This window comes from Haliotis rubra, unplaced genomic scaffold, assembly GCF_003918875.1.
Source record: "Haliotis rubra isolate DU_JTF1 unplaced genomic scaffold, ASM391887v1 Scf291, whole genome shotgun sequence".
Taxonomy (NCBI): Eukaryota; Metazoa; Mollusca; class Gastropoda; order Lepetellida; family Haliotidae; genus Haliotis; species Haliotis rubra.
Window position 1 is genome coordinate 310,787 of NW_025766959.1, and position 27,460 is coordinate 338,246.

General features: G+C 40.4%; 1 protein-coding gene across 1 annotated transcript; it reads left to right on the forward strand.

Moving 5' to 3' along the window:
- Positions 1-3,275: 3,275 nt before the first annotated feature.
- LOC124282014 (protein FAM185A-like) lies at positions 3,276-27,089 on the forward strand. The gene is made up of 7 exons (XM_046718018.1): positions 3,276-3,931; positions 15,285-15,394; positions 16,132-16,224; positions 22,537-22,717; positions 23,469-23,564; positions 26,286-26,417; positions 26,924-27,089. Exons 1-7 carry the CDS (start codon positions 3,382-3,384, stop codon positions 27,031-27,033), a joined length of 1,272 nt encoding a protein of 423 aa, XP_046573974.1. The 5' UTR covers positions 3,276-3,381; the 3' UTR covers positions 27,034-27,089.
- Positions 27,090-27,460: the final 371 nt, after the last annotated feature.

The window sequence follows — 27,460 nt, forward strand, 5'->3', positions numbered from 1 at the left end:
ACAAGCGTTGTATCGTATAGCTTGTAAAGAAACTTTGAAAAAAAATAAAGGAACACTTGTGCATCAATCAATCAATGCTTTATTGTTTTCAAGGCCATATGACCCATAATACATTGTTACATTTTTGTTCATTAATTGCCAGCATGAGTTTCAAAGATCAAAGATATTCTCCTCTTATGCGAAACACATTATACAGATATTTTCCCAGCATAAACAAGTGGGTACAATCAGTAGAAATCAATAATGATTTTAAATTATCGATATTTTTGGTATGAGTGGATATACATGGAACATCATTACGAAATTCTTTGTACAGAGGACAATGATATATAATGTGACATTCATCTTCGGTAACTTTACAAAGAGAACACATAGAATCTTTATCTTGATAATCACTTAAGTCTTTTCTAATACACTGTATGCCTAATCGGTTGAAGCAACATCTAAATAAGAGAAGCGCTTTTCTATATTTGATATCTTTAACATTGTATATGTACAATTCTGGAGAAAGTGAATGTTTTATAAAAGAGTAGAATTGTAATGACGTTCTATCAGATAGCTCAGAATGCCAATCTTGCCTGGCGCAGTCAATCACTCTTTCTTTAAAAATATTTAAAAACATATCAATATCCCCTACCCCTTGTTGAATCCATACATGGCCAAACCCATAAGTAAATAATAGATGCATTATATTAGTTGCCCAATTAGACCGTTTTCTATTACACAATTGTTTCATCATAAGATACGATTGGTGAGGATATCTATATGACGGCATGGTGATTAATTTCAGCCAATATCTTATACAATTCTTGTATGATTTCACATATAATGGATATCTCCCACACTCACCATACAAAGCAGCATTAGGAAATGACTTACTAACATTTAATAAATATCTGCAAAATGATCGGTGAACAATTTCTAGCTGCTTCATTTCCTTGAATCCCCATATTTCGCTACCATACATTAAAATCGGTACAATTTTCGCATCGAATATCTTAAAGGCATCTGTAATATCTATATTATATTTGCGAATAAGACATTTCAAAGGGAATAAGGCTTTGTTTGCTTGTTGCGATAAAACGGTACAGGCTCTTGTCCATACAAGCTTAGGGGTCATCATGATACCCAAATATTTATATGCATTAACTACTTCTATTTGTTCATCATTATAAGTCCACTTTTCATATCGTGATAATGGTCCCCCGTTTCTGAAGACAATCACTTTTGTTTTGTCGAGATTGATCTCCATGCCCCATTTCAAACAATAATTATGTAGGAAATCTAGCTGTTTTTGCAACTTCAGAGGGGTATCAGCCACTAATACTAGATCATCTGCAAATAGTAATGATAACACATTATACATTTCCTCTGATATAAATACACCATTGTCAAAAGTTTGACTCATTGTTTCCGAGAGTTCCTTGATAAATATCGAAAACAACAGGGGGGCTAAGAGCACAACCTTGTCTAACTCCTGTAGAGCAAACAAAATAATCAGATAATTTATTTCCACCAATAACAACTGCAGACTTCACCTTATTGTACAAATCTTTGAGAATATTAAATATATTTCCATGTATACCATTATTTAAAAGGAGAAATAAAAGCTTTTGTCTATTAACCATATCGAAAGCCTTTTTGAAATCAACGTATGCACAGTAAAACCTTCCTTGTTTTCTTGTTGTATACTTTTGGATAATAGATTGCAGGATAAAAATGTTATCTATTGTCGAATGGAGTTTTCTGAAACCACCCTGATATTCTCCGATAAGGCAATTACTCTCAATGTAATCATCTATTCGCCTGTTAATTATATTTGTAAACAGCTTGCTCATAGTATTAAGCAAGGAAATGCCTCTATAGTTGTTAGGTTCGTTAGGATTACCCTTCTTATAAATAGGCATTATTATTGCAGTACTCCAAGCTTCAGGGAACTCCCCTTTATCTAGAATGCGATTAAAGAGAAGAACAAGATATGGGGAAATAAATTCCTTAATAATCTTGAAAAATTCTGATGGTATTCCATCATTACCCGGCGTTTTATTTGGTTTCGATCTATCTATTGCTGCCTCTACTTCACATATAGTTATAACATCTGATAGATCATTGTCACCACATTTGCTACAATTATGACAATCATGTTCATTAACAAAAGTTTCAATATAGTCATCAAACACACTGTCGCCATTCATGTTTAACATAGGGTTCAATAAATCTTTAAAATACGAATGCCACATTTCTGCAGATATATTACAGTTATTATTTGATTTAGGTGAATATTTCTTAACAAGACTCCAAAAGCTTTTATAATCATTACTCTTGGATGCTTCAGTTAACGTTTTGGAGACACTTTCACAAAATAACCTTTGTTTCCTTTTACACAGCTGTTTAAACCCTTTTCTGCTTTGATCATATACACTAAAAGTAGCTGTAGATGGATATTGTCTAAGATGATCTAAATATTTATATTTGGTTTTCTTAGCCAACTGACATTCTAAATCAAACCACTCTGGCTGTTTTCTTTTATGATTGCATATTGTGGTACAGTAGACCACACCCTCACATCTCTCTCACTGAAAAGGTTAATGGTCAGTGTTAGAGGGAGATGGTCTGACTCGCTGCGTGATATAACGTTAAAATCAGTCACAGTTGGGTACAAGCAAGATGACACGCATATGTAGTCAGGAGTACTGAATCCATTTGGACCAATATAGGTAAAGTCACCAGACGCATTAGACCATCTTCCATTTAGTATATTGATATTAAATAGTCTGCATAAGTCTAAAAACTGCTTCCCATAATTATTGACAACATTGTCCTTGTTAACACGGGGTGGAGGGGGTGTTGAGGTGGCATCGTACATAAAATCTTCAAGAGGCAGGAAGTCGATACTGTCATCTTCGATATGATCCAGCTCGTTACCAGTTCTGGCGTTTAAATCACCACATAGCAAGATGTCACTGTCTGGATAGTCAGTCTTGAGGTCAGCCAGACGAGCTCCAAGAGTCTCTATTCCATCACAGTAGTCGCTCGTTTCTGGCGAAATGTAGATGAATCAACATCATTATGAACGGTCCCTAAGAGTTTTATTTCTTCATATAAAAGAATCGCAAAGCACTAAAACAACGAAAGAATGATCACAAGTTCGCGTCATAAAATATGAATGTCTAAACACGAAATACTTATATTGTACGTCCACTTCGATGGATTTATCGGATGGGAATTCCACCGGAAGGGATTTTCCCCCATATATCAAAACGAGGCTGGGGATTCCCTCGCAGATGTCGCTGTGAACGAGCTTTACATGCATAATTATTTTGTGTAGAAAAGCAACGAATCACAGATAATTCTTTGGTCGACACGTCAGACAGTTGTGCCATGTTTCAATGTGTGATATCAAGGATTGTGACTCAAAGATGTGCGAATTTCCAACATGGAATATGCCGGAGAACATTTCAAGGGGATAAAATGATAAGAAAATTATTCCAACAGTGTGAACAGACCTCACAATCACATCGAGGAATTCACAGATCTGCCATAATGTTAGTTGCCATGACTCGTAGGCACAAACCGGCAGTTTCAAAGAGACTGTTATCAAAATCGCTTACTGTTGAATCTTCCATTGCAAACAGATTAATAGAAAAATGGATCTATGAAGTTGACCCTTTTGGGAAACTTGACATTAACGTCCCTTTTGATGTTGAAATCTCAACTCTAAATCCGCAGGAATATCCAGAAATGAACAAGGCATTAATAACTGTACTCACCAAGGAGGATGGTCAGAATGACAAAGCCAGATCGTTTGCAGATATTTACAACTTAAAGATAGATTTGTGTAGTGATAGGAAGAACTTGACAGTGACGACCGACATGGCAGACGGAATAGTCCTACCTGTGACATGCAGCATTAAACTACCGCTCAAGTTTGGTAATTATCAGGTTTACATTCAACCAGTATTTCTCATCACGTCATACTGTTTTATATGTCATGTGCCATTATTAATATGGCATCATTTAAGAATCAGTCCTTATTTATTTTAGTCCCGTGAAGATCCGCGTTGAATTGATCTTCAGTAACCCATGCTTGTCGTAAGAGGTGACCTTTAAGAGGGATCGGGTGGTCAGGCTCGCTGACTTGGTTAACACATGTCATCGTATCCCAAATGCGTAGATCGCTGCTCATGCTGTTGATCTCTTGGTTGACTGGTCAAGACTCGATTATTTACAGACCGCCGTAATATGGCTGGAATATTACTGAGTGTGGCATAAAACTAAACATGGAGACTCTGGGAACAAATTCAGTAAACTAAAGCAAATTCAAAGGGACCACTAATTTTAGTTTGTTACAACCAAACTTCCGTCTGCACATTTTGACTAAAATATACAACATATAGACGCTACAAAAATATCAGTTTGTTTTATTCATGAGTTTGTTTATAAGCATAGCTTAAGTTATTGCATTTCCAATGCAGCCCATGCAGGTCTAGCTTTCTGCAGGCTCAGTGTGGACTCTTGTTTTGTTATATCTTGTTAAGTTAATATGTTAGTCTATATTGCCCAACTCAATATATTGTTGTATGTTATCCAGGATATGTAGCATCATTACACCCAAGCAATATTTCAGTCTGATACTGGTCATTTAGTACACTATTTGGGTCTGAGTAATCCCCCTTTAACAATTTATTCTGTTATGTTTTCTGTGTACAGGATGTGCTGAGAATGGATATATGGATACATAAACCTTGTTGTATTCAGATGTAAAGCGGGGCGGTGGGGTAGCCTAGTGGTTAAAGAGTTGGCCCGTCACGGCGAAGACCCGGGTTCGAATCCCCACATGGGTACATTGTGTGAAGCCCATTTCTGGTGTCCCCGCCGTGATGTTGCTGGAATATTGCTAAAAGCGGCGTAAAACCAAACTCAGTCAGTCAGATGTAAAGCGGAAATATCATCAGCTGGACCTGACAAAGCATATGGTAGATTCTGGCTGTCATTTCTAAACCTACCCCTAAAACCAGACCCTAGTCCAGCTACCTCTCATTTCTGACCCAGCCTGGAACACCAGGCCCTAATGGAGTCAGCTCTTTTCCAACCCAACCCAGGCCCTAAATAATAATGGGAAGAAAATGCAGCCTGTTTATGCACATCACAATCACAATCACAATCCAGTATTTACTGAAGTCATGGTAGAATGGCAGATAGCCTATCTGGCTAGGTCAGTTCCATCACTTCCTGATTTTGATCTGTGACAATGTTTTCAGCTTGACTGAAGTCATATCCAAATGACTATGCACTTGGACTTTCTTTATGTTAATTACACATGCTTGTGACTCTGCATGGCATGGACCACTGTCTGCTAGCATACTCACTCTGCATGACATGGACCACTGTCTACTAGCATACTCACTCAGCATGACATGGATGCCTGTCATGCATACTCACATGGACCACTGTCTGCTAACATGCTCACTCTGCATGACATGGATGCCTGTCTGCTAACATGCTCACTCTGCATGACATGGATGCCTGTCTGCTAACAAGCTCAGTCTGCATGACATGGACTACTGTCTGCTAACATGCTCAGTCTGCATGACATGGACCACTGTCTGCTAACATACTCAGTCTGCATGACATGGACCACTGTCTGCTAACATACTCAGTCTGCATGACATGGACCACTGTCTGCTAACATGCTCAGTCTGCATGACATGGACCACTGTCTGCTAACATGCTCAGTCTGCATGACATGGACCACTGTCTGCTAACATACTCAGTCTGCATGACATGGACCACTGTCTGCTAACATGCTCAGTCTGCATGACATGGACCACTGTCTGCTAACATACTCAGTCTGCATGACCTGGACCACTGTCTGCTAACATGCTCAGTCTGCATGACATGGACCACTGTCTGCTAACATACTCAGTCTGCATGACATGGACCACTGTCTGCTAACATACTCAGTCTGCATGACATGGACCACTGTCTGTCAACATACTCAGTCTGCATGGCGTGGACCACTGTCTACTAACATACTCACTCTGCATGACATGGACCACTGTCTGCTAACATACTCAGTCTGCATGACATAGACCACTGTCTGTCAACATACTCAGTCTGCATGGCATGGACCGCTGTCTGCTAACATACTCACTCTGCATGGCGTGGACCACTGTCTACTAACATGCTCAGTCTGCATGACATGGACCACTGTCTGCTAACATACTCAGTCTGCATGACATGGACCACGGTCTGCTAACATACTCAGTCTGCATGACATGGACCACTGTTTGCTAACATGCTCAGTCTGCATGACATGGACCACTGTCTGTCAACATACTCACTCTGCATGACATGGACCACTGTCTGTTAACATGCTCAGTCTGCATGACATGGACCACTGTCTGCCTAACACCACAGTCTGCATCTGACCACTGTCTGCTAACATGCTCAGTCTGCATGACATGGACCACTGTCTGCTCTGCTAACATGACTGGACCACTGTCTGCTAACATCTGCATGACATGGACCACTGTCTGCTAACATACTCAGTCTGCATGACATGGACCACTGTCTGCTAACATACTCTGCATGACAGTCTGCATGACATGGACCACTGTCTGCTAACATACTCAGTCTCTGCATGACCATGGACCACTGTCTGACTAACATGTCTCAGTCTGCATGACATGGACCACTGGCTAACTCAGTCTGCATGACATGGACCACTGTCTGCTAACATACTCAGTCTGCATGACATGGACCACTGGTCTGCTAACATGCTCAGTCTGCATGACATGGACCACTGTCTGCTAACATACTCAGTCTGTCTGCATGACATGACACTGTCTGCTAACATGCTCAGTCTGCATGACATGGACCACTGTCTGCTAACATACTCAGTCTGCATGACATGGACCACTGTCTGCTAACATGCTCAGTCTGCATGACATGGACCACTGTCTGCTAACATACTCAGTCTGCATGACATGGACCACTGTCTGCTAACATACTCAGTCTGCATGACATGGACCACTGTCTGCTAACATGCTCAGTCTGCATGACATGGACCACTGTCTGCTAACATGCTCAGTCTGCATGACATGGACCACTGTCTGCTATACAGTCTGCATGACATGGACCTCAGTCTGCATGACATGACCACTGTCTGCTAACATACTCAGTCTGGACCACTGACATCTGTCTGACCTAACTAACATACTCAGTCTGCTGCATGACATGGACCACTGTCTGCTAACATACTCAGTCTGCATCAGACTGCATGACATGGCTAACCACTGTCTGCATGACATACTCAGTCTGCATGACATGGACCACGGTCTGCTAACATGCTCAGTCTGCATGACATGGACCACTGTCTGCTAACATACTCAGTCTGCATGACATGGACCACTGTCTGCTAACATACTCAGTCTGCATGACATGGACCACTGTCTGCTAACATGCTCAGTCTGCATGACATGGACCACTGTCTGCTAACATGCTCAGTCTGCATGACATGGACCACTGTCTGCTAACATACTCAGTCTGAATGCATGACATGGACCACTGTCTGCTACCATGCTCAGTCTGCATGACATGGACCACGGTCTGCATGACATGGACCACGGTCTGCTAGCACATTCAGTCAGCACAACATTAACTACAGTTTGCCAACATGCTCTGTAAGCATGACATAGTTCACTATTGGCATGTATCTTAGCACTGCATTGACCGCTTTCGGTTGGCATGTACAATCAGCATGGCATGAACCACATACACTACGCTCAGTCAGTCCAGCATGAACCACATACACCACGCTCAGTCAGTCCAGCATGAACCACATACACCACGCTCAGTCAGTCCAGCATGAACCACATACACCACGCTCAGTCAGTCCAGCATGAACCACATACACCACGCTCAGTCAGTCCAGCATGAACCACATACACCACGCTCAGTCAGTCCAGCATGAACCACTGCATTGCACGTCAGTCAGCATGAACCACATACACCACGCTCAGTCAGTCCAGCATGAACCCAGTCAGTCCAGTATGAACCACATACACCACGCTCAGTCAGTCCAGCATGAACCACATACACCACGCTCAGTCAGTCCAGCATGAACCACATACACCACGCTCAGTCAGTCCAGCATGAACCACATACACCACGCTCAGTCAGTCCAGCATGAACCACATACACCTGTCAGACTGTCACACATTCAATCAGCATGAACCACATACACCTGTCAGACTGTCACACATTCAGTCTGCATGCCATGTTACTGAACAAAGCCAGTATGCTAGTATGTTCATGAGTTTGATATCCTCTAATCATTATGCAGGACAATTTACCAACATGCATGTAGCGACTGTAGAAACTTATCAACCAACTGACATTCAGGACATCAGCTGCATGTAAATGGTAAACTGTAGCATTATGCAAGGTTCTGACTGCTGGCTGCCACTGTGCACACAGGCAGAATATCTCCATCAGACCAAATGTTCGAGATAAGTCCTTGAGACTGCAGCTGGATTCAGGAGAGACACTTATTCATATATTTACACTTTTTTCTATCATTCACAATTTGATAAGAAGAAAACTTGAATTTTATGTATGTTTTAAAATATGAAATTTAGAATAAGGTGTTATTTCACACTTCTTAATTTACATTAATGAAATCAAGTATCACTGATAAAGCAATTGGGCAAATTCACCTAGTGGGTGATTTGACGCAGGGGAGACTAGGTCTGGGGAGGGGGGACAGTTGGCGGGGCATGAAGATAATTGTAGACCCTCTTGATCCATTTAAAAGAAATATGTAAAATTAATTTAAAACTATTATTACTTGGAAGCATGTTGGGCTTTATGACATGGACCACCATCTGTTGGTATGTTCAGTTTGTATGTTCAGTTTGTATGTTCAGTTAGCATGCCATGAATATTTTGAACAGTGGTTAATGTTTTAAAAAAGTTTGCTCCTAAACTGCTGAAATAACATTGTTTTGAGAACTATATTTACTAATTTAGAAGAATTTCCCAGAACTCCATGTGTAAGAGTGAGAACTCTGTTTGGGAACGTCGCTGCCTCTGTAATGCACACAGAATATCCATGTGGACTATGAATATGCATCATCATGTTGGCAAGTGAGGTTGTGAGATGTGTGTTTGTTCATAAATAGATTAACCATTTCTCTTGATGTTAGTAAATATGTCACTGTTAATTCTACATGATACCTTCCATATTTTGTGGCAAAAGATTATATTCATTTAATATTTAGACCTGGCTGAACAGAGATATTTTTAAGATATATGTTGGTAGGGAACAGTCATCAGCCAAACACAGTCTAAGTGAACTTAGGCTCAGTATTATTCGTTACACTGCTGTACTGAGTCTTACAAAACCTAGTAGAAAGTCACGTCGGGTAACCTTTTCAATTGTCCAATCAGCACACAGCTTACCAAACCGCGAAAGTTGACATTCACACATACCTTTTTAACTTTTAGCTCGAAAAAGTTTGTACCCGAACGATTCCGAATGCTATTTTCCGCACGATCGCTTCCGAGTGATGCACATGGAGCATGCCACAACAGTGAGTAAACAGTCGCTGAAAATAGTGTTTTGTCAGTATTCAACTTCAAGGATGTCGGCTTGCGGGAATATTAGCTAATGATAACCATGTCAACAGAAACCTCAAAGCGTATATACTGCAGGTCAAATATCTGTGTTTTATGCGGGTTTTCATTTGTTGATAGATCAGTGTCAGCGACTGGGAAAGAGAAAATCCTTTTTGTAAGTCCCGCCGAACCCTCAACAGTAGCTGTTGTCTGATTGGTTAAATCCGTTCAGCCGTCTCGCGTTTGATTGGACGGTCATAGGTCGCTCAAAGGTTACCTGACGCGACCTTCCATAAGGGTTTGTTAGACTCAGTGTAGCAGTGTAACGAATAATACTGAGCCTAAGTTTACTTAGACTGTAGCCAAACATTTTAGGGTCTGACTCGACAAGTATCATTTTTCCTTTTAAAATGATGTAAAGATGGATTTCAGGAAAGAATATATTGCGGACTTCAGACAATATGTCATTCCAGGTTATAATGGCTCATACATGCATTAGTTTGAAGAAACTAATACTGATTACTTACAACTAACGTTAATTATTCATGTCCACAATATGATTGCATAATATGTTTTCTAAGATGCCTAGCGGTTAGAACAATTGAAAAAAAAAATACATTATCAGACAATAAAGGTATAGCTTTTTGATGACGTAACAATTGAATGACATTATCCCGTCACTGCGCCATTCTAGTGTGCCCCCTCGTAATCGAACCATTTTTACATTACGTCACAATGTAAAGCGACGTCACGATGCATGTCAGTTGTCATCGCCTCGTACAGCCTCCTACAGTAAACTACTCCGTTGCATCCCGTTTCTTGGTTTGCAGTTGCTTCACGCAGCTAACATCACTGGTGGAAACATTACGTTTATGTTTTACGACGGTTAAAATGTGTCAATTCGACTCACAAGTTTTCAGCGACACGGTAACGTTCCCAATGTTTACATTCCCACAATGCAATCGTGGAATGTCGCTTGACTACTCAGCTTCATCTGGATGTACTGATCTAAACTTATGTTGGTAGTAGAAATGCGACGTTCATATTGCCCCATATGGTTTACGTCAATGACAGATGTAATTAAAATAATTCAGAGAAGATATTTAATCCGAACGTAAACCGTCATCAAACTGTTATCCTTTGTTTTTTTCTGGTAACGTTCGTCTTAACGTAGGGGGCAGACACATCAATAGAACAGCGCACCAGTTAGCCCTGTGCGAGGATTCTTAATTTAGGTCACCGACACCGTCGTTTGTTTTCTGTCTTAAATTAATCGTAATTATCCTTAGAAGTATTAAATTTGGCATCTTAGAAAATAAATACAGTTCGCTCTACCACCATGTATAGTGTAATAAAGCACAATTTCGCCCTGAACTATTATAACGTTAAAGCACTCGGACGCAAGCGTCCTCGTACTTTAACTATAATAGTTCAGGGCGAAAGTGTGTTTTATTGCACTATACAAGCGTCCTCATGCTTTAACTATAATAGTTCAGGGCGAAAGTGTGTTTTATTGCACTATACAAGCGTCCTCGTGCTTTAACTATAATAGTTCAGGGTGAAAGTGTGTTTTATTACACTGTACATGGTTGTAGAGCAAACTGTATTTCTTAAATGTAATTCCTTGGACAATTGCACTATCTCACATCAGAAAAAACAACACTGCCATTACTCATCACGCACTAATTTCATTTCATTTCATTTACTAATTTCATTTCATTTCATTTCGGGTCGGTGGGGTAGCCTAGTGGTTAAAGCGTCCGCTCGTCACGCCGAAGACCCGGGTTCGATTCCCCACATGGGCACAATGTGTTAAGCCCAGTCAGTCAGTCAGTCAGTCAGTCAGTCAGTCCATTTCATTTCATTTCATTTCATTTCATTTCATTTCATTTCATTTCATTTCATTTCAATCTACTGTGCTTACCAACATATTGTTTATGCTTACAAATGAGTAGACCAAGAAAACCAAAGTGGTGTGAATCGACTGCCATGTGTGCAGTGTCAACAGCTTGCATAATGTTTGAACTAGTTTAATCTATGTACAGTTGTGTTTGGTGTCAGTTTGTCAGTTTTCAAAAGGTAAACTGAAACAAGTGTTGTTTCTCTTTTTACTTTTCATCAGTAAAAGATCAGCTAAATATGTGAAGCAATTCGAAAAACAGCCTCAACAAGTCATGCTAATGTTGACACAATGCTTATAACACTAGAATCTTTCTCTGTAATTCAAGGCTAGGGGCAAGGCATCCTCAATAATCTTCAGGGTATACGTTACGATAAATCTCCACTAGTACCCTGGATGCATCTACGACTCGGCCCGATAATTGTAACCTCCCTTTGCTGGCTCTGCCTTCACACAGTAGCCAATCTGACAAACCATTGCAACTGAGCTTGACAGCGTCAACAAATATGGTGGCCGCAGCCGTGAAGGTTTGATCCCTGTGCGACTCAGATTTAGGGAAAATATCAAACAGACAAATTGGCAGGTCTGAAACCTGAAAAAAACGCACATGCATAAACTCTTTCTAGCTCTTAACATTACTGCTTAGTAAGCAGAAGAAGCAGAAGTGCGTTATGACAGAAGCCTTGTGATCAGTATGCTTGACTTACCAGCGTAGACAACTGATTGGTTAAATCACCAGCAAAGGGAGAAAATAAAATTATTGGGCCAAGCCGTAGATGCATCCAGGGTACTAGTGGAGATTTATCGGGACGTATACCCCTGGAGATTATCGAGGATGATGGCAAGGAAAAAATCTAATGTAATTTTATTATTGTATCCTACAATTATTTTCTCCTGACATATGATGTATAGGGAATGCATCCATAAACGTTTATCAGTTATTTTCGGTTTTCATCATTTTAAAGGACCTGGTACTGTTACTAATGTGTTTGTCAGTGTTTAGTTCTGATGGCATAGTCCTGATTTGCTTGCTATACCATTAAAAGTCACCCTTGTATCAAGAATATACATGTTTGTGATTCCTTTTCGTCTGCATATTAAAGTGGAAGAAAATATACAATCTGACTTTCTTTGTATTAAAGCCCTTTGAGTTACAAAAAGTGTAAATTACCCAAAAGGGGATTCATAAATAACATGTTGGATTCGTCCAAATTACAAGAATTTGCCAATCATAATATACATTGTAAGTACGGAGCAGTCAGTAAAAACTTGCAGCTAGTGATATAAAGCCCATAGGGTTTTCTGAAAATTAAAAATTTTCAAGAAACTTGCCTGAAATACATGAGTGCAGCTGAATGGCTTGTAAACTGATACACTATTCAGATCACATCTTAACACATGTTACATGCAAGGTTCATCATGCTATCAGCATATTAATGCTATTCTGAACGACCATTAATGTTCAAAGTACTGTCACTATCGCATTTCTGTTTGTCCTGTACATGATGGGTCGTAGGAAAAACATATGGACTCCATAGTGTAAACATCGACATTCGTAGGAAAACAACTGACAGTGTCCTACCCACAGGAGTTGGTTCTGAAATTGCTTTTGACATCTTTCTTCTGCAAACACATTCTGTGCACTGTTCTGGGCCTATCAAATTTCCCATGTACCTTTCCACAAAGGAAATATGAACACTGTGTTGTCTCCTGTGTCTCCGACACCTTGCTAATATGTGCTTTTGTCTCCACATAAAAGGTCACATACAACCAAAAAATCAAACATAATTAAAACACAATTATCACTTAGGAAATATGAACACTGTGTTGTCTCCTGTGTCTCCGACACCTTGCTAATATGTCCTTTTGTCTCCACATAAACTCAATACATAAGTATGTACTTTCATTTGAAACTGTTCATTTGAGGGAACTCCGACTGTAGTAGGTGATCATGATCTTCTAGGTGTTGATCATGGTCTTCTGGGTGTTGATAAAGATCTTAGGGATCTTCTGGATGATTGTTTAGGATCTTCTGGTGTTGATCAAATCTTCTGGGATCTTCTGGATGTTTATTAGGATCTTCTGGGTGTTGATCATGGTCTTCTGGGATCTTCTAGATGTTTATTAGGATCATCTGTGTGTTGATCAAATCTTCTGGATGTTTATTAGGATCGTTTGGGTGTTGATCATGGTCTCCTGGTATCTTCTGGATGTATATTAGGATCTTCAAGATGTTGATCATGGTCTTCTGGGATCTTCTGGACGTTTATTAGGATCTTCTGGGTGTTGATCATGGTCTCCTGGTATCTTCTGGATGTATATTAGGATCTTCAAGATGTTGATCATGGTCTCCTGGTATCTTTTGGATGTATATTAGGATCTTCAAGATGTTGATCATGGTCTTCTGGGATCTTCTGGATGTTTATTAGGATCTTCTGGGTGTTGATCAGGGTGTTGATCAGGGTCTCCTGGATATTGATCAGAATCAGGAGAATGTTGGGAAAATAAACGTTCATAATGGGCCAAAATAACCATAACTAAACTACAAAATTCAAGGTGGCTGGTAAACAATTTTTTATACACAAAACAGATGTATTTACACCTAAATGTCAATGCTTTGTTATAATAACCTAATCAAAACAGTTCTTTGGTGAATGAAACTTGTTTCATTTATGAAATGAAATGTATTATTTACGGGTTGTATGTATTTCAGTAAAGGACACTTCAGGAACAATAATATTCTCGAAGGAATCTATCCATCTGTAGTTAACATGTGAAAGTAATTAATCACACTGACCTACCACAAACTCACCTTGACACCATGTGCTAGAGGTTTCAGCATATTTGCATATTTTCAAGGGGCGGTGGGGTAGCCCATTGGTTAAAGTGTCCTGTCGTCTCGCTAAAGACCAGGGTACCCACATGAGTACAATGTGTGAAGCCCATTTCTGGTGCCCCCCCCCTCCCATGATATTGCTGGAATATTGCTAAAAGTACCATAAAACCATACTCACTCACTCATTCAGAATGGTATTGGAAGACACAGATATTCATATTTTCAACATAGTAATAATTATAGAATTGCACAAGTGGAAACAAATGATTGTTCAAGCAAATAGATTTGTTATTGATGTTGTGTCTATGATGAAAAAATTACCTTTAACAGCAAACGTAAATACAAATGATACCTCCTGATGTCAGGCTGTGTTTAGAAGACTTATCGTATCTCAATATTCAGACCACTACTGGACCACCTACATGTAGAGGTGGACTGGTCAATAATGACCCAGAAATTACGGGACCAATGACTTTGTGACACAGCAAGAGAAATATGTATATATATTCAGTCTATTCATCACTTGTTTTCACCACGATACTGCTCTATGCCTGACATTTACGAATTAATTCCAGTACCAGGTTTATATGTTTTGTTATACAACCTGAATGAATGAATTTACAGAGACTGAGTGGTTAACTCTGATCTGTCCATCTGATCATGTAACATGTAACATGTTTGTCACGATGAGGATTAATCACTACATTTCTGGGTTTCACATTATTCATGGATCATGATTTAATCCCAGATTCTCCTCCCTGTGAATTGCGTCATTAGACATATTTGATGCTACATGTTTTGTCCTTCAGTACCGGTTCATGCAAACATGACCATCTAATGGCCATCTAATAGTGTCTGAAGTCCTGAAGTTTTCAATTTATTAAATGTAGTCGTGAATGTGCCAATGACCCAGTGTATGTTATTCAGATGTGAGAGTGAGGAACAACCAGCCTTGTGATGTTTCCATCAAGAAAACGGAGTGTGATGATATTGATGTAGTGCTGACAAGGGGAGACTGTCTTTTAAAGAATATAAAGGTTATTCTTTACTTACAATACCAACATTTGTTTGATCTGCAACAGCTATGTTCAGGAAGATATTATTTAAGTTTTAGAATATAATGATTTTATACAAATATATAGAAATATCTTGAAACATTACTGTAAATATTCCATTTTTAAGGGAAAACACTCAGAAAAATATTTTAATTCATAACAGTCCAAGAGTATATAAATTTTGTAAAAATAAAATTTCAAAAGGAAAACAAGAGAAATGCTGTTAACTATGGTTTTACGCATTTTGACTAATGATATAGAACAAATGGTAGGGGCCACGAGTCAGATATATTAACATATCTGTTAGTTTGTGCTGCATGTTCATTATAAATGTAGCATGTTCAATACTAATCAGACCTGTGAAGGTCCGGGTTAGAATTGATCTTCAGTAACCCATGCTTGTCGTAAGAGGCGACTAACGGGATCGGGTGGTCAGGCTCGCTGACTTGGTTGACATCGGTTCCCAATTGCGCAGATTGATGCTCATGCTGTTGATCACTGGATTGTCTGGTCCAGACTCGATTATTTACACACCGCTGCCATATAGCTGGAATATTGCTGAGTGCGATGTAAAACTAAACTCACTCACTCACTCAGTACTAATGCTTATCAATGAAATAATTCTCTGTCCATCCCCAAACTTGTGAATCATTTCACTAATGCACGATGCAGGAACTACTGAAAGAAATAGTAACCATGAGATGTGTTGCTCCTTTCAGAGTGGCAAGGTGGCTGTGGAATGTGGCAATGGAAGCATCACAAGTGACTCTCTGCTACAGGGCAACATCAGACTCAAAGCCGCAGGGAAAGGGGTAAATTGATGTTTCCATGGGAACCAGTTTTTCCTGTTGTATCATTTCAGTTATTTGAATAAACATGAATAAAGTCTCAGCTGTATTCTAATTTCAAATCAACATGATGAAAACACAAACATGGCATCTGGCATTTAGCTCATAAAACATCTTCTAAGCTTTGTTATGAAATGACAAGGCGTCAAGTTTCATAGGTTTAGTGTAAACAAACACGTTACATTCCAACAATGGCGTCTGCTCGAACGCACATGGTTATGCACTGCGCATGCGCATCTCAGGGAGCGCGCTTATTGTCCATTGTCATTGCACGGAGTTATCATTGCACGATACTGTAACATCTCCCTTTCTTTGAGATAACTTGTTACCATGGTTAACATCAACTCAAGACCAAACAATAAAGATATCTCTGATAAGTAAGCATTACTTACTGCTTTGGTTTTACACATTAAACCTGTAAACCTGTAACCTGTAAGCAACAAGATTAACGGAAATTTAACAGTAACTGGAATTACCTCTGTATGGCTAAACAGTTAACTTTTAACTGAAATTCAAATGCTCATTTTAAAGTCCAATGGAAATTCTTCCAGACTTATCATCTAAGCACAAGCAAACTTTAAAGTCACTGATATGAATACTTGGTTATTCTGATAACCTAATCTCGTGATGACTTAAGCCCTAAACATAGTCATGTGGCTTCCTCACGGCTCAGCCACTGGATGTCCTGGACACAGGTGGACTGGTAACTGCTGCTGGCTTCTCGTACTGGACAGTTGGTTCGGCACTCTGTGGAATGTTGAGGTTGGACAGGAGGATTGGTTCGGCACTCTGTGGGGATGTTGAGGTTGGTCGTTCTGTTCCAGAGAGACAGGAGGATACACATTATACTCAGGAGTGATGATCAACACTGCCTGGACTGAATCGGAGTGCTCCTGCAGCAACAGAGCAAGAAATGGATCAGTCCTTTCAGAGCATGTTTTGCTATTTTCACACCGGCTTCGGCCATCCCATTAGCTTGTGGGAAATTGGGTGAAGATGTGGTGTGTTTGAATCCATACTGATTCTTGAAGTGCACAAACACATGAGCTACGAACTGCGTCCGTTGTCTGTAACTAGCTCTTCTGGTATACCCCATCTTGAGAATATGCACTGGAGCTGGCCAATCGCACCTTTCGATGTAGTGTCCATTAGATACACTACTTCAAGATATCGTGAAAAGTAGTCGATCACTACAAGGTATTGGTGTCCCTTGATTGTGCATAGATCGGCCGCAACTCTCTGCCACGGTCGATCGGTTAGGGAACTTGGCTGTAGTGGCTCCTTTCTCTGTGCTGATTGGTTGATCTGGCAAAATGTACAGGAGGATACTTTATCCTGAATGTGTTGGTTGAGTTCAGGCCACCACACACTCAATCCTGCACGTTCACGACAGTCAGTCCCTGGTGTCCCTCATGAATCCTATCAAGAATGTCAGTTCTCATCACTTCCGGGATCACAGTCCTGTCTCTGTCCAGTAGAATGTTTCTGATACTGACAGTTGGACAGGATGGTGCTGGTATTGGCACATCTCTGTATGCCGAACTGTTCCTAGTCAGTGACATGACAACTGAAGAGTCTTGTCCTGTGTCGTGGCTTCCTGAATCTCTGTGAGTTTATGGTCCGACATATGTTTCGTCTTGAAGACGGACTCCATGTAGGCTTCTACTTCCTCTACCAGGTTGTGGATTTCCGCTGCACTGGAACTTTCTGTGTAGTTCAGTGGTGCCCGTGAGAGCATGTCCGCTACCACCATCTTCTTCCCTGCTACGTGTTCTGCCTCCGGGTTGAATCTCATCAGACGCATAAGGAGACGAGTGCATCTGATTGGTGCTCTATCCAGATCTGACTTGTTGATCAAGGGTACAAGCGGCTTATGGTCTGTCAGTATTTGGAATGACTCCAGTCCATACAGGTATCTTGCAAACTTCTCGCAAGCCAATACACTCGCTAGGCATTCCTTCTCGATCTGAGAGTACCTGGTCTCAGCAGGAGTTTAGGTCCGTGAGCAGAATGCTACTGGCAACAACTGGTCACTATGCTGTTGTAGGAGTGTAGCTCCTAGGCCATAGCTGCTTGCATCGGCACTCACAACTGTGGGTTTCTCCAGGTCGTAGAACTGTAGAACAGCTGGACTTGTCAGCATGTCTCTGACTCTCAAGAAAGCTGCATCTTGGGCAGGACCCCATGTCCATACTGCATCAGATTTGAGTAGGTCACTCATTGGACGGAGAACTGATGAAAGGTCTGGCAAAAATCGTCCCAGATAGTTGATCATGCCTATAGCTCGCCCCAATTCAGTGATATTTGTTGGAGCTGGTAAGTCTCTGATAGCTTGAGTCTTCCCTGGGTCAGGCTGGACTCCATTTTCACTGATCACATGACCAAAGTAGCTGATGGACGTTTTCCGGATTTCACACTTCTCCCGGTTCAACTTCAAACCTGAGCGTTTGACTCGTTCGAGAACACTGTTCAACCTCTTGTCGTGCTCCTCGACAGTTCGACCCCAGATCAAGACATCGTCCATAATTGCTTCTGAGCCCTCCAACCCTTTGAGTACTTCACACATCTTCCTCTGAAAGATCTCTGGAGCGGATGTAATTCTGAAGGGATCTCATTTAAAGCAGAAACGACCGAAGGGAGTTATAAAGGTCGTTAAGAGACTGCTGTCTGGATCCAATGGAATTTGGTGAAATCCGCTTGATGCATCCAGTTTAGAGAAGAAACGTGCGCCGTTCAGTTTCGGAATGACGTCTTCAAAAGTTGGGAGAATGTACCTTTCACGTTTGACAGTGACATTCAACTTCTTCAGGTCTACGCATATTCGTATCTTCTTGTTGCGTTTCACAACTGGTACCATAGCCGCGCACCACACTGTGGGCTGTGTTACTTCCTCGATGATGCCGTCTTTCGCCATACGCCTCAACTCCTCTTCTAACCTTCTTTAGGAGTGGGAACGGTACTCTTCTAGCTGTGGCCAGACTGTAGGGAACTGCATCCTTCTTCAAAGTAATTTTGACGGGCTCGCATTGCAGTAGTCCCATCTCACCGAAAACATCAGCATGTGTCTCTGTGACGTGCGAGATATTGTTGTAGGTAACCAGTCCCATTGCGGAGGAGACCCCCCTACTCAGGAGATTACTCCCCTGTCCTCTTACAACGCTCACACGAAAACTCTATTCCTCCCCATTTAGGGATGTGTAAGCGACAAATTCACCAAGCTATGCCAGTTTCACCCCTGGGCTATCGAGTTGTCTTGGACTGTTTTCCAGTTTTGTCTTATGTGGAAAACTATTGTATGTGTCCTCGTAGATCACTGATGTGTCTGCTCCCGAATCGATCTTGAATGTGACCGGCCTTCCTCCGATCGCTAGGTTGATGTACCAAGCGTCTGTCTCCTCACACGTGACAGATCCTAGGAAATAACAGTCTTGTGTTTCACAGTCTTTTGTGCGACACACATATTGAAAATGTCCTATCATGTGACATTTTAGACATCGCTTGAATCTGGCTGGGCATTTGGCTCCGCCTGTGTGCTGTGGGTGACCACACTTGCCGCAATTTGGTGGTGAGTTGTTATGTCCGCACTGCTGGGCATGTTACACACTGCTCCGTGATCCCTCCTGTTCTTTGTCCCTTGTTGCTATGGTAACCAGACTTGTTATGACGTTTCGGCTTGGCCCCTCTAACTTCGTCTAAGTTAGTGGCACTGCTGTCCGCACCCTGACTCTTTATCATTTCAGAGTTTCTAGCCATCTGGATGGCTGTTTCAAGATCCAGTTTTGCCTCCATTTGCAATTTTTGTGCAAGATCCTGGTCTAGGATTCCTGTGACAATTCGGTCCCAAATGTATTCACCTATTCTGCCAGTTCATATAAGTGACGAATAAATGCTTCAACAGATTCACCTGGTTGTTGTGACCTCATGTTAAAACATGCCCTTTAATGAATCACATTTCTCTTGGGGATGAAGTGATTATCAAACAACTTCAAAACAAAGTCAAAGTCTTTCTTTTTATCTTCATTAGGGAAATGAAAAGATTTCATAATATGTTCTGCTTCTCTACCCATCGCATAGATGAGTGAACTTACTTGTAATTCGCCATCTTCATCCTTGTATTGAGACAAAGTGAAAAAACGACAAAAAGTTGTTTCCATTCGGGCCATTCCTGAGGTCGCTTGAAATTGAAATTCTCAGGCGCCTTGAATCCAGAGATAACCAGCGAATTATCACAGTTTATGACACAGAATCACTCACAAAGTTCGTTTGGGACATCGGCGTGGTTTCCTACGGTGTTGCACTTCTGACACCATGTTATGAAATGACAAGGTGTCAAGTTTCATAGGTTTAATATAAACAAACACGTTACATTCCAACGATGGCGTCTGCTCGAACGCACATGGTTATGCACTGCGCATGCGCATCTCAGGGAGCGCTTATTGTCCATTGTCATTGCACGGAGTAATCATTGCACGATACTGTAACAAGCTTGAGATGGGTGGTGGGGTAGCCTTGTGGCTGTGATATTGCTGAAATATTAAAAAGTGACATACGCTTCTCGTCAAAAGTTTAGACTCACTACTGTAAATGTAGCCAATTACTTCAGTCACATCATCATATGAGCGAAGTATTCTCAAGCACGACGTTAAACCCAATTTCACCTCACCTCACTTACTTCAGTCCACTGTTCTGAACTAGATTTTGCCAAATATTCCACACTGTTTAAAGGTACTGTTTACACATGAACTGATGTATAGTAAAACAAATTTGTAACGTTGAAAAGATTATTGTCATGAGTTCAATAAATGATGAAACTCAGTGAAAATTGGCGAATTCTTAACAAAACTTTACACCAACACGCAGCTGTTCACATGCACGATATTTGCACATGCTTTTCAGCAATTTGATGCATGATCCTCACACAATTCATATGCATGAGGTTTACAGTTGGTTCCCCTAAGTCAGTGGAGAAATTCATCTTCGATGTAACCACATATATATACATAACATATAGTGAGTGCTTTAAATGAATCTAAATTTTTTATTGGTAGTATTAAAATAAACTCACTCACTCTAAGCTTGAGTGAGTGAGTAAGTTGAGTTTTACGCCGCACTCAGCAATATTCCAGCTATATGGCGGCGATCTGGAAATAATCGACTCTGGACCAGACAATCTAGTGATCAACAGCATGAGCATTGATCTGCGCAATTGGGAACCGATAACATGTGTCAACCAAGTTAGTCAAGTAAGCTTCAGAGGTCACTGTTGGTGGGTGTGTTCACCCTTTTTCAAGGGAGGAGGGTTCAGGGGTCCTTGAAGATTACTCATTTAGTAATTGAAAATAATGACCCCTTAATTCTTCAACTATTTCACATAGAGTTTGCACAAAATCTCCCTTGACTTTCATGCTTTGTTCAGTCTGGCAACACTGTGCCATGGGCATCAGTTGTAGCTACATCCCATATGACACCAGATTAGCCTAGTTAAAGCATTCACTCATCACTCCAAACACCATCAATGTGGACTGAGGGGTTGGGGGGGTAGCCTAGCGGTAAGAGAGGTCCCTTGTCACGCCAAAGACCCAGTTTCGATTCCCTACATGGGTACAATGTGTAAAGCCCATTTCTCTTGTCCCCGCTGTGATATTGCTGGAATATTGCTACAAGCAGTGTAAAACGATACTCACTCACTCACTGTGGAATTCCTTCCCATCTTAAGGGATCAGTTCAAAAGTTTGATGTTTGATAAACATCTTTATTTGTGTTTGCGTTTGTCTGTCTGTGCTGTCTGTCTGTCCATATTATAAAAAAAACATATAAAATTAGTACCAAAATATGTTTGTCAATCATCATGACAGTATGGTTTTTAGTACTAGAATGAATTCAACTATTTCAGAATTAAAAACTTTTGGAATTAAATTTTTATTCCACAAACAAATGTTTGAACAAGTCCTGAGCTGACAAAACTGAAACAATGATAAAGGCTGTATGAAACCCATCACATCTTCTGCACCACAGTTGTTGCTGGGTTATCTAAATAATCAATAAGCAGGTTAGATTAACAGGACATGACTTTACATTACTTGCTCACTGAAGTTGGTTAGTGCAGATTCAAAATCTAAATGCCAAATCTTTTTAAAGTGTAAAATGTTTAATCTTACAACAGTATTTAATGTTGTCAGACTCAGAGTTCTGTTCTTGTGATGATGTGAATTTAGATTAAATTATATCTATTTCTGCTTTCTGAGTGTAGTTTGGTTGAATATTTATTCCTTCCAGTGTATCAAGGGGAAGCGCTTCCAGGGTTCTACAGTAGAGTGTATCACGGAGGCGGGGGATTTACATATAGACGCCATCTATGCTGATAAGAGTCACTTCTACAGTTGCCATGGTGATATTCGTCTTGGTTCTTGCCATGGAAGTACGGATGTTACAATTGACACTGGGAACCTCACTGTAGGTGTGTACTGGTACATCTGACAACTATCACGAACCATCCACCTCCCTCTGAGAGACGACTTGTATGTAATCTGAGTTATCTCCCTTGAGGAAATTACAGGAAATGCAGTCTGCCTGATGTTTTGTTTGTTGTTTAACACCGCACTCGGCAATATTCCAGCTATATGGCGGCAGTCTGTAAATGATCGAGTCTGGACAAGACATATGACTGAGTGTGGCATTCAACAAGAAACCAACCGACCAAGCATTGTGACCTTGATGTCCTCAATGGACTGTCACTGCCCATTAGAAGTGCAAGCTAGTACATAATTGTGCACATTTTTATCAGCTTTCAAAATATAGTGCAGATTTCATAGCTGAATAATTTATTACTATCAATTTTTGTTAAAATGTTATGAAATTAAGTTTTGCTAATTATATTTTTGGCTTACATTATGTGCAACTTGCATCATGGTAAATGTTTTTTCCATACATGCCTCTATTTATTAAAGTGTGAATTTGTCATGGTTGTTAACAAGTGTTTCAAACAAAATCATGGAAACTGAATGCGCACTAACATCCTTCTGTTTTGAGTTTTGTTTAGGTTTTTCATTTTGTGTTAACAGATAAATTATAGGATAAAGGTTTCATAGGTGATTTTTGGACTTTAATACACATTACACAGACCAGAGGACAACCTTATCAGCTTCAATATTGATGTATTCTATTTTCCTAAAATATATTTTTGACATCCTTTAAAACATTGCCTTCAGATACTTTAAATGGAGATTTGACTGCTGCAATTGATGATGGCAATATTGATGTCTTCATCGAGCGCCACGACAAAGTAGATCTCTCTTGTGGAGCAGGTAAGTCTACAGAGTTACTGGGGTTCCTATGTAATAACATCCACAGTGTTCTCACTACAGCGGGGTGGACCATGCAGACTATATATGTGTGACCGTTTATATATATGGTGATGCTTTATATGTGTCTTGTGTAGTGATATTTTACATCTACCATGGACATATACTGAACGTCACACTAAGGTGGACTCACACGCGTTGGCCTGTCGAATCGATATGCTGAATTTGACCGAATTGTGTCATCTGAGTGATTAATAGAATTGAACAGACGCTACAAATTGGCCGCTCGAACCTGCGACGATTATGTCACGAGTGTGTAGAGCCTGTTCTAGTTATTCAGCAAGTTGGATGTGGCGTGGCCAGTCAAATTGCGTTTGGGTGTCGCGTGGCCAATCAAACTGCATTTGGGTGTCGTGTGGTAAATGTTTACACACAAGTGAAAAACATAGATTTGTCTGCTTCAAAGAGACCAAGCCTCTAATTTTCATGGGAAGAAAACGGAGCATTTCATGGCTCATTCTCGAGTCACAAAACACTATGGAATATCACGAGTAGGGATTATTCCAAAAGCATAAAGGGGAATGCTGCGCTAACGACTATCAGCTTGGCATTTCTGGAAAAGTCACTGCCGTCTCATGATAGTACCGCGCAGTAGATACAGCTGCTAAGTGTGCCTTGGACATTTTGATACAGCAAGATATTATGAGATCAACACTAATATCACAGGTTTAAGAGGTAGCAAATCGATCAGTCGATATTCAAACATGTTGTGCTAAGTATGGAAAACGGCAGATCATTGTGACGTGCCGACCCGTGTCGCGCTTTATGCATTTGGACCTTATGTATTAAACTAGAAGTTGTCATTCTGCGAACTCATTTCTCTCCTACCATGACATCTTCTCATTCAATACATAAGGTCTACAATGCACTAGTATGACATTTTATATCATGGTTCAAAGATATATGTTTTGGGGCACACCATCTTTAGTGATCACACCATCTTTCAAATGTTTTTGAAATTTATCAATTTATCAATTTATCAAGTGCCAGTTTCTGGTAATGACAGAAACAAAACAGAATAATGTTTGACACGAAACAACGCCCACTTGATAACTGGCATGGTTCAAAGATTTTATTTGGGGCACTCTTGAGAGATCTCACTGTCTTACAAATGTAAGTTCAAGGACAATCCAGCAATACGGAATTTGCCTTAGCTCGCCGTATTGCACGACTGTATTGCTGTTGTAAAATTAAGGGGGGTCATATTTACATGTGTCATGTGTGCTAATGTTTTATATCTTGCTTGGGGATATACATGTAATTAACAAGCATAGTGTGTGATGATGTTATACGTGTCATGTTTAGTGATGTCTTACACGTGTATTGTGTGATGCTGTTATACGTGTCCTGTTTAGTGATGTCTTATACGTGTATTGTGTGATGCTGTTTTACATGTCATGTTTAGTGATGTCTTACACGTGTATTGTGTGATGCTGTTATACGTGTCCTGTTTAGTGATGTCTTACACGTGTATTGTGTGATGCTGTTATACATGTCATGTTTAGTGATGTCTTATACGTGTATTGTGTGATGCTGTTATACATGTCATGTTTAGTGATGTCTTGTGCGTGTATTGTGTGATGCTGTTATACGTGTCATGTTTAGTGATGTCTTACACGTGTATTGTGTGATGCTGTTATACGTGTCCTGTTTAGTGATGTCTTACACGTGTATTGTGTGATGCTGTTATACATGTCATGTTTAGTGATGTCTTACACGTGTATTGTGTGATGCTGTTAAACGTGTCATGTTTAGTGATGTCTTACACGTGTATTGTGTGATGCTGTTATACGTGTCCTGTTTAGTGATGTCTTACACGTGTATTGTGTGATGCTGTTATACGTGTCCTGTTTAATGATGTCTTACACGTGTATTGTGTGATGCTGTTATACGTGTCCTGTTTAGTGATGTCTTACACGTGTATTGTGTGATGCTGTTAAACGTGTCCTGTTTAGTGATGTCTTACACGTGTATTGTGTGATGCTGTTATACGTGTCCTGTTTAGTGATGTCTTACACGTGTATTGTGTGATGCTCTTTTACGTCCTGTTTAGTGATGTCTTACACGTGTATTGTGTGATGCTGTTTTACATGTCCTGTTTAGTGATGTCTTACACGTGTATTGTGTGATGCTGTTATACGTGTCCTGTTTAGTGATGTCTTACACGTGTATTGTGTGATGCTGTTTTATGTGTCATGTGTATTTTACTTACATTGTGTGATGTTTTACATGTCACGAGTGAGGATGTTTTTCTTTTGTGATGATATTGCACGTTGTGGTATCGTGACTAACATTCTTCCAAAAGCACACGACACGACTTGGGGAACAGCGGCTTTATTTCGGTCGGCTGAAGCATACAAAGCATACAAACTTGGGCGGGAAGCTCGTGGCTAGATGATGTATGGTCCCATCATGCATTGGGGTACACAGTGAGCAGTTGTTTACCTCCGGTAGTAAAGGGAGCGTTACGTGTTACATTTCTACACACGTGTTGTGTAATGTTTTACTTACGTTGTGCAATAATGTTTTATGTGTCATGTGTCGTGATGTTTTACTTGTGTTGTGTGAAGATGTTACTTGCAATGTGTTACTTGCATTGTGTGTTTATGTTTTACATGTATCATGTGGGTCTGCTGTTCACGTGTTCTGTGTTTGTACTTGCAGGTGACATCATTCTCAAATGCAGAAAAGACCTAAAATCCAACATGACAGTCATAGCTGATTCAGTGGCTGTTGACGATGACATCAAGTTTGACCACAAAACATCGTCTCACGAAGGACAATCCAAACATGAAGGTCAGCGGTAAACTGTGACATATCCATTGTGTCTATATCTATCGTGTCAGAAAGGTGAGGTGAAATTGGGTTTTACGTCGTGCTTGAGAATATTTCACTCATATGACGACGTGCATGCATATGTATGTGTATGTGCGGCTGCTTGTACTAGCCCAGACTTAAGCTGGTTTTATAGTGCTAGCCCACTGAGATACCATGCCGCAGTGAAGCATGAATACCCCACTCAGACACATTATACTGACTCCGATCCGACCAGTCCTTGTTGTACCCATTAATGCCGAGAGCCAGGCAGGGACCAACAAGTACCATATTTTAACGTCTTTTTGGTATGACGCGGTCGGGGATCGAACCCGCGACCTTCCGCTCTCCGGGTGGACGCTCTAACCACTACACCAGAAAATTATAGGAGTATGTTACTGCGATCTATTTGTACTACACCCAATGACAAACACCATTATCATGAGCCAATCTGAGGTCTATGTTTATAGAAATGGGTTTTGTTTCAGGTTTTCTCACCAGTCAAGGGTCAGGGAAGATACATGCACACACAAGGAAGGGAGCAGTCAAGGTCACTTGCCACAGCTGGTTATCTTCCCTTGGTTTGAAATTTGATTGATCCACGTCTGCTATAACTAGAATATCACTACTGACAATAAATGGCACAAACGACAATATCTGAATACAGCTTGGCACATGGTGAATACAAACAGCTTACTGCAATTACAAACATTAAAGACAGACAATACCTTATCTACATCCTACCATCATATGCCAATCCCTTGTCATGCCTCACTAGCCATGTTGACTTGAAAACTGACACGTGTTGGTCTACTTGATCAGGCTAATTCTGTCAAGTCTTCAACAGTGATTGTCACCTTAGACTAATTCTTAGTCACTGAATATATATCATTGTGAGTTTAAGAAATATTTCTTTTTAAATTGAAAAGGAGCCCTTGTGAGATGGGAGATCCTGAACCTGAAATCTAGACTTGGTTCAATTAAGGTTTTAGGACTGCACAAAGGGCTAGGTTGAAGGGAGCGTA

What these genes read in the sequence shown, in the direction of transcription:
- LOC124282014 (XM_046718018.1), top strand. Translation starts at nt 3,382, where the DNA reads ATGTTTCAATGTGTGATATCAAGGATTGTGACTCAAAGATGTGCGAAT. An exon ending in TAAACTACCGCTCAAGTTTG is followed by an intron (nt 3,932 to 15,284) that starts GTAATTATCAGG and finishes TATGTTATTCAG; the next exon opens with ATGTGAGAGTGAGGAACAAC. An exon ending in GTCTTTTAAAGAATATAAAG is followed by an intron (nt 15,395 to 16,131) that starts GTTATTCTTTAC and finishes TGCTCCTTTCAG; the next exon opens with AGTGGCAAGGTGGCTGTGGA.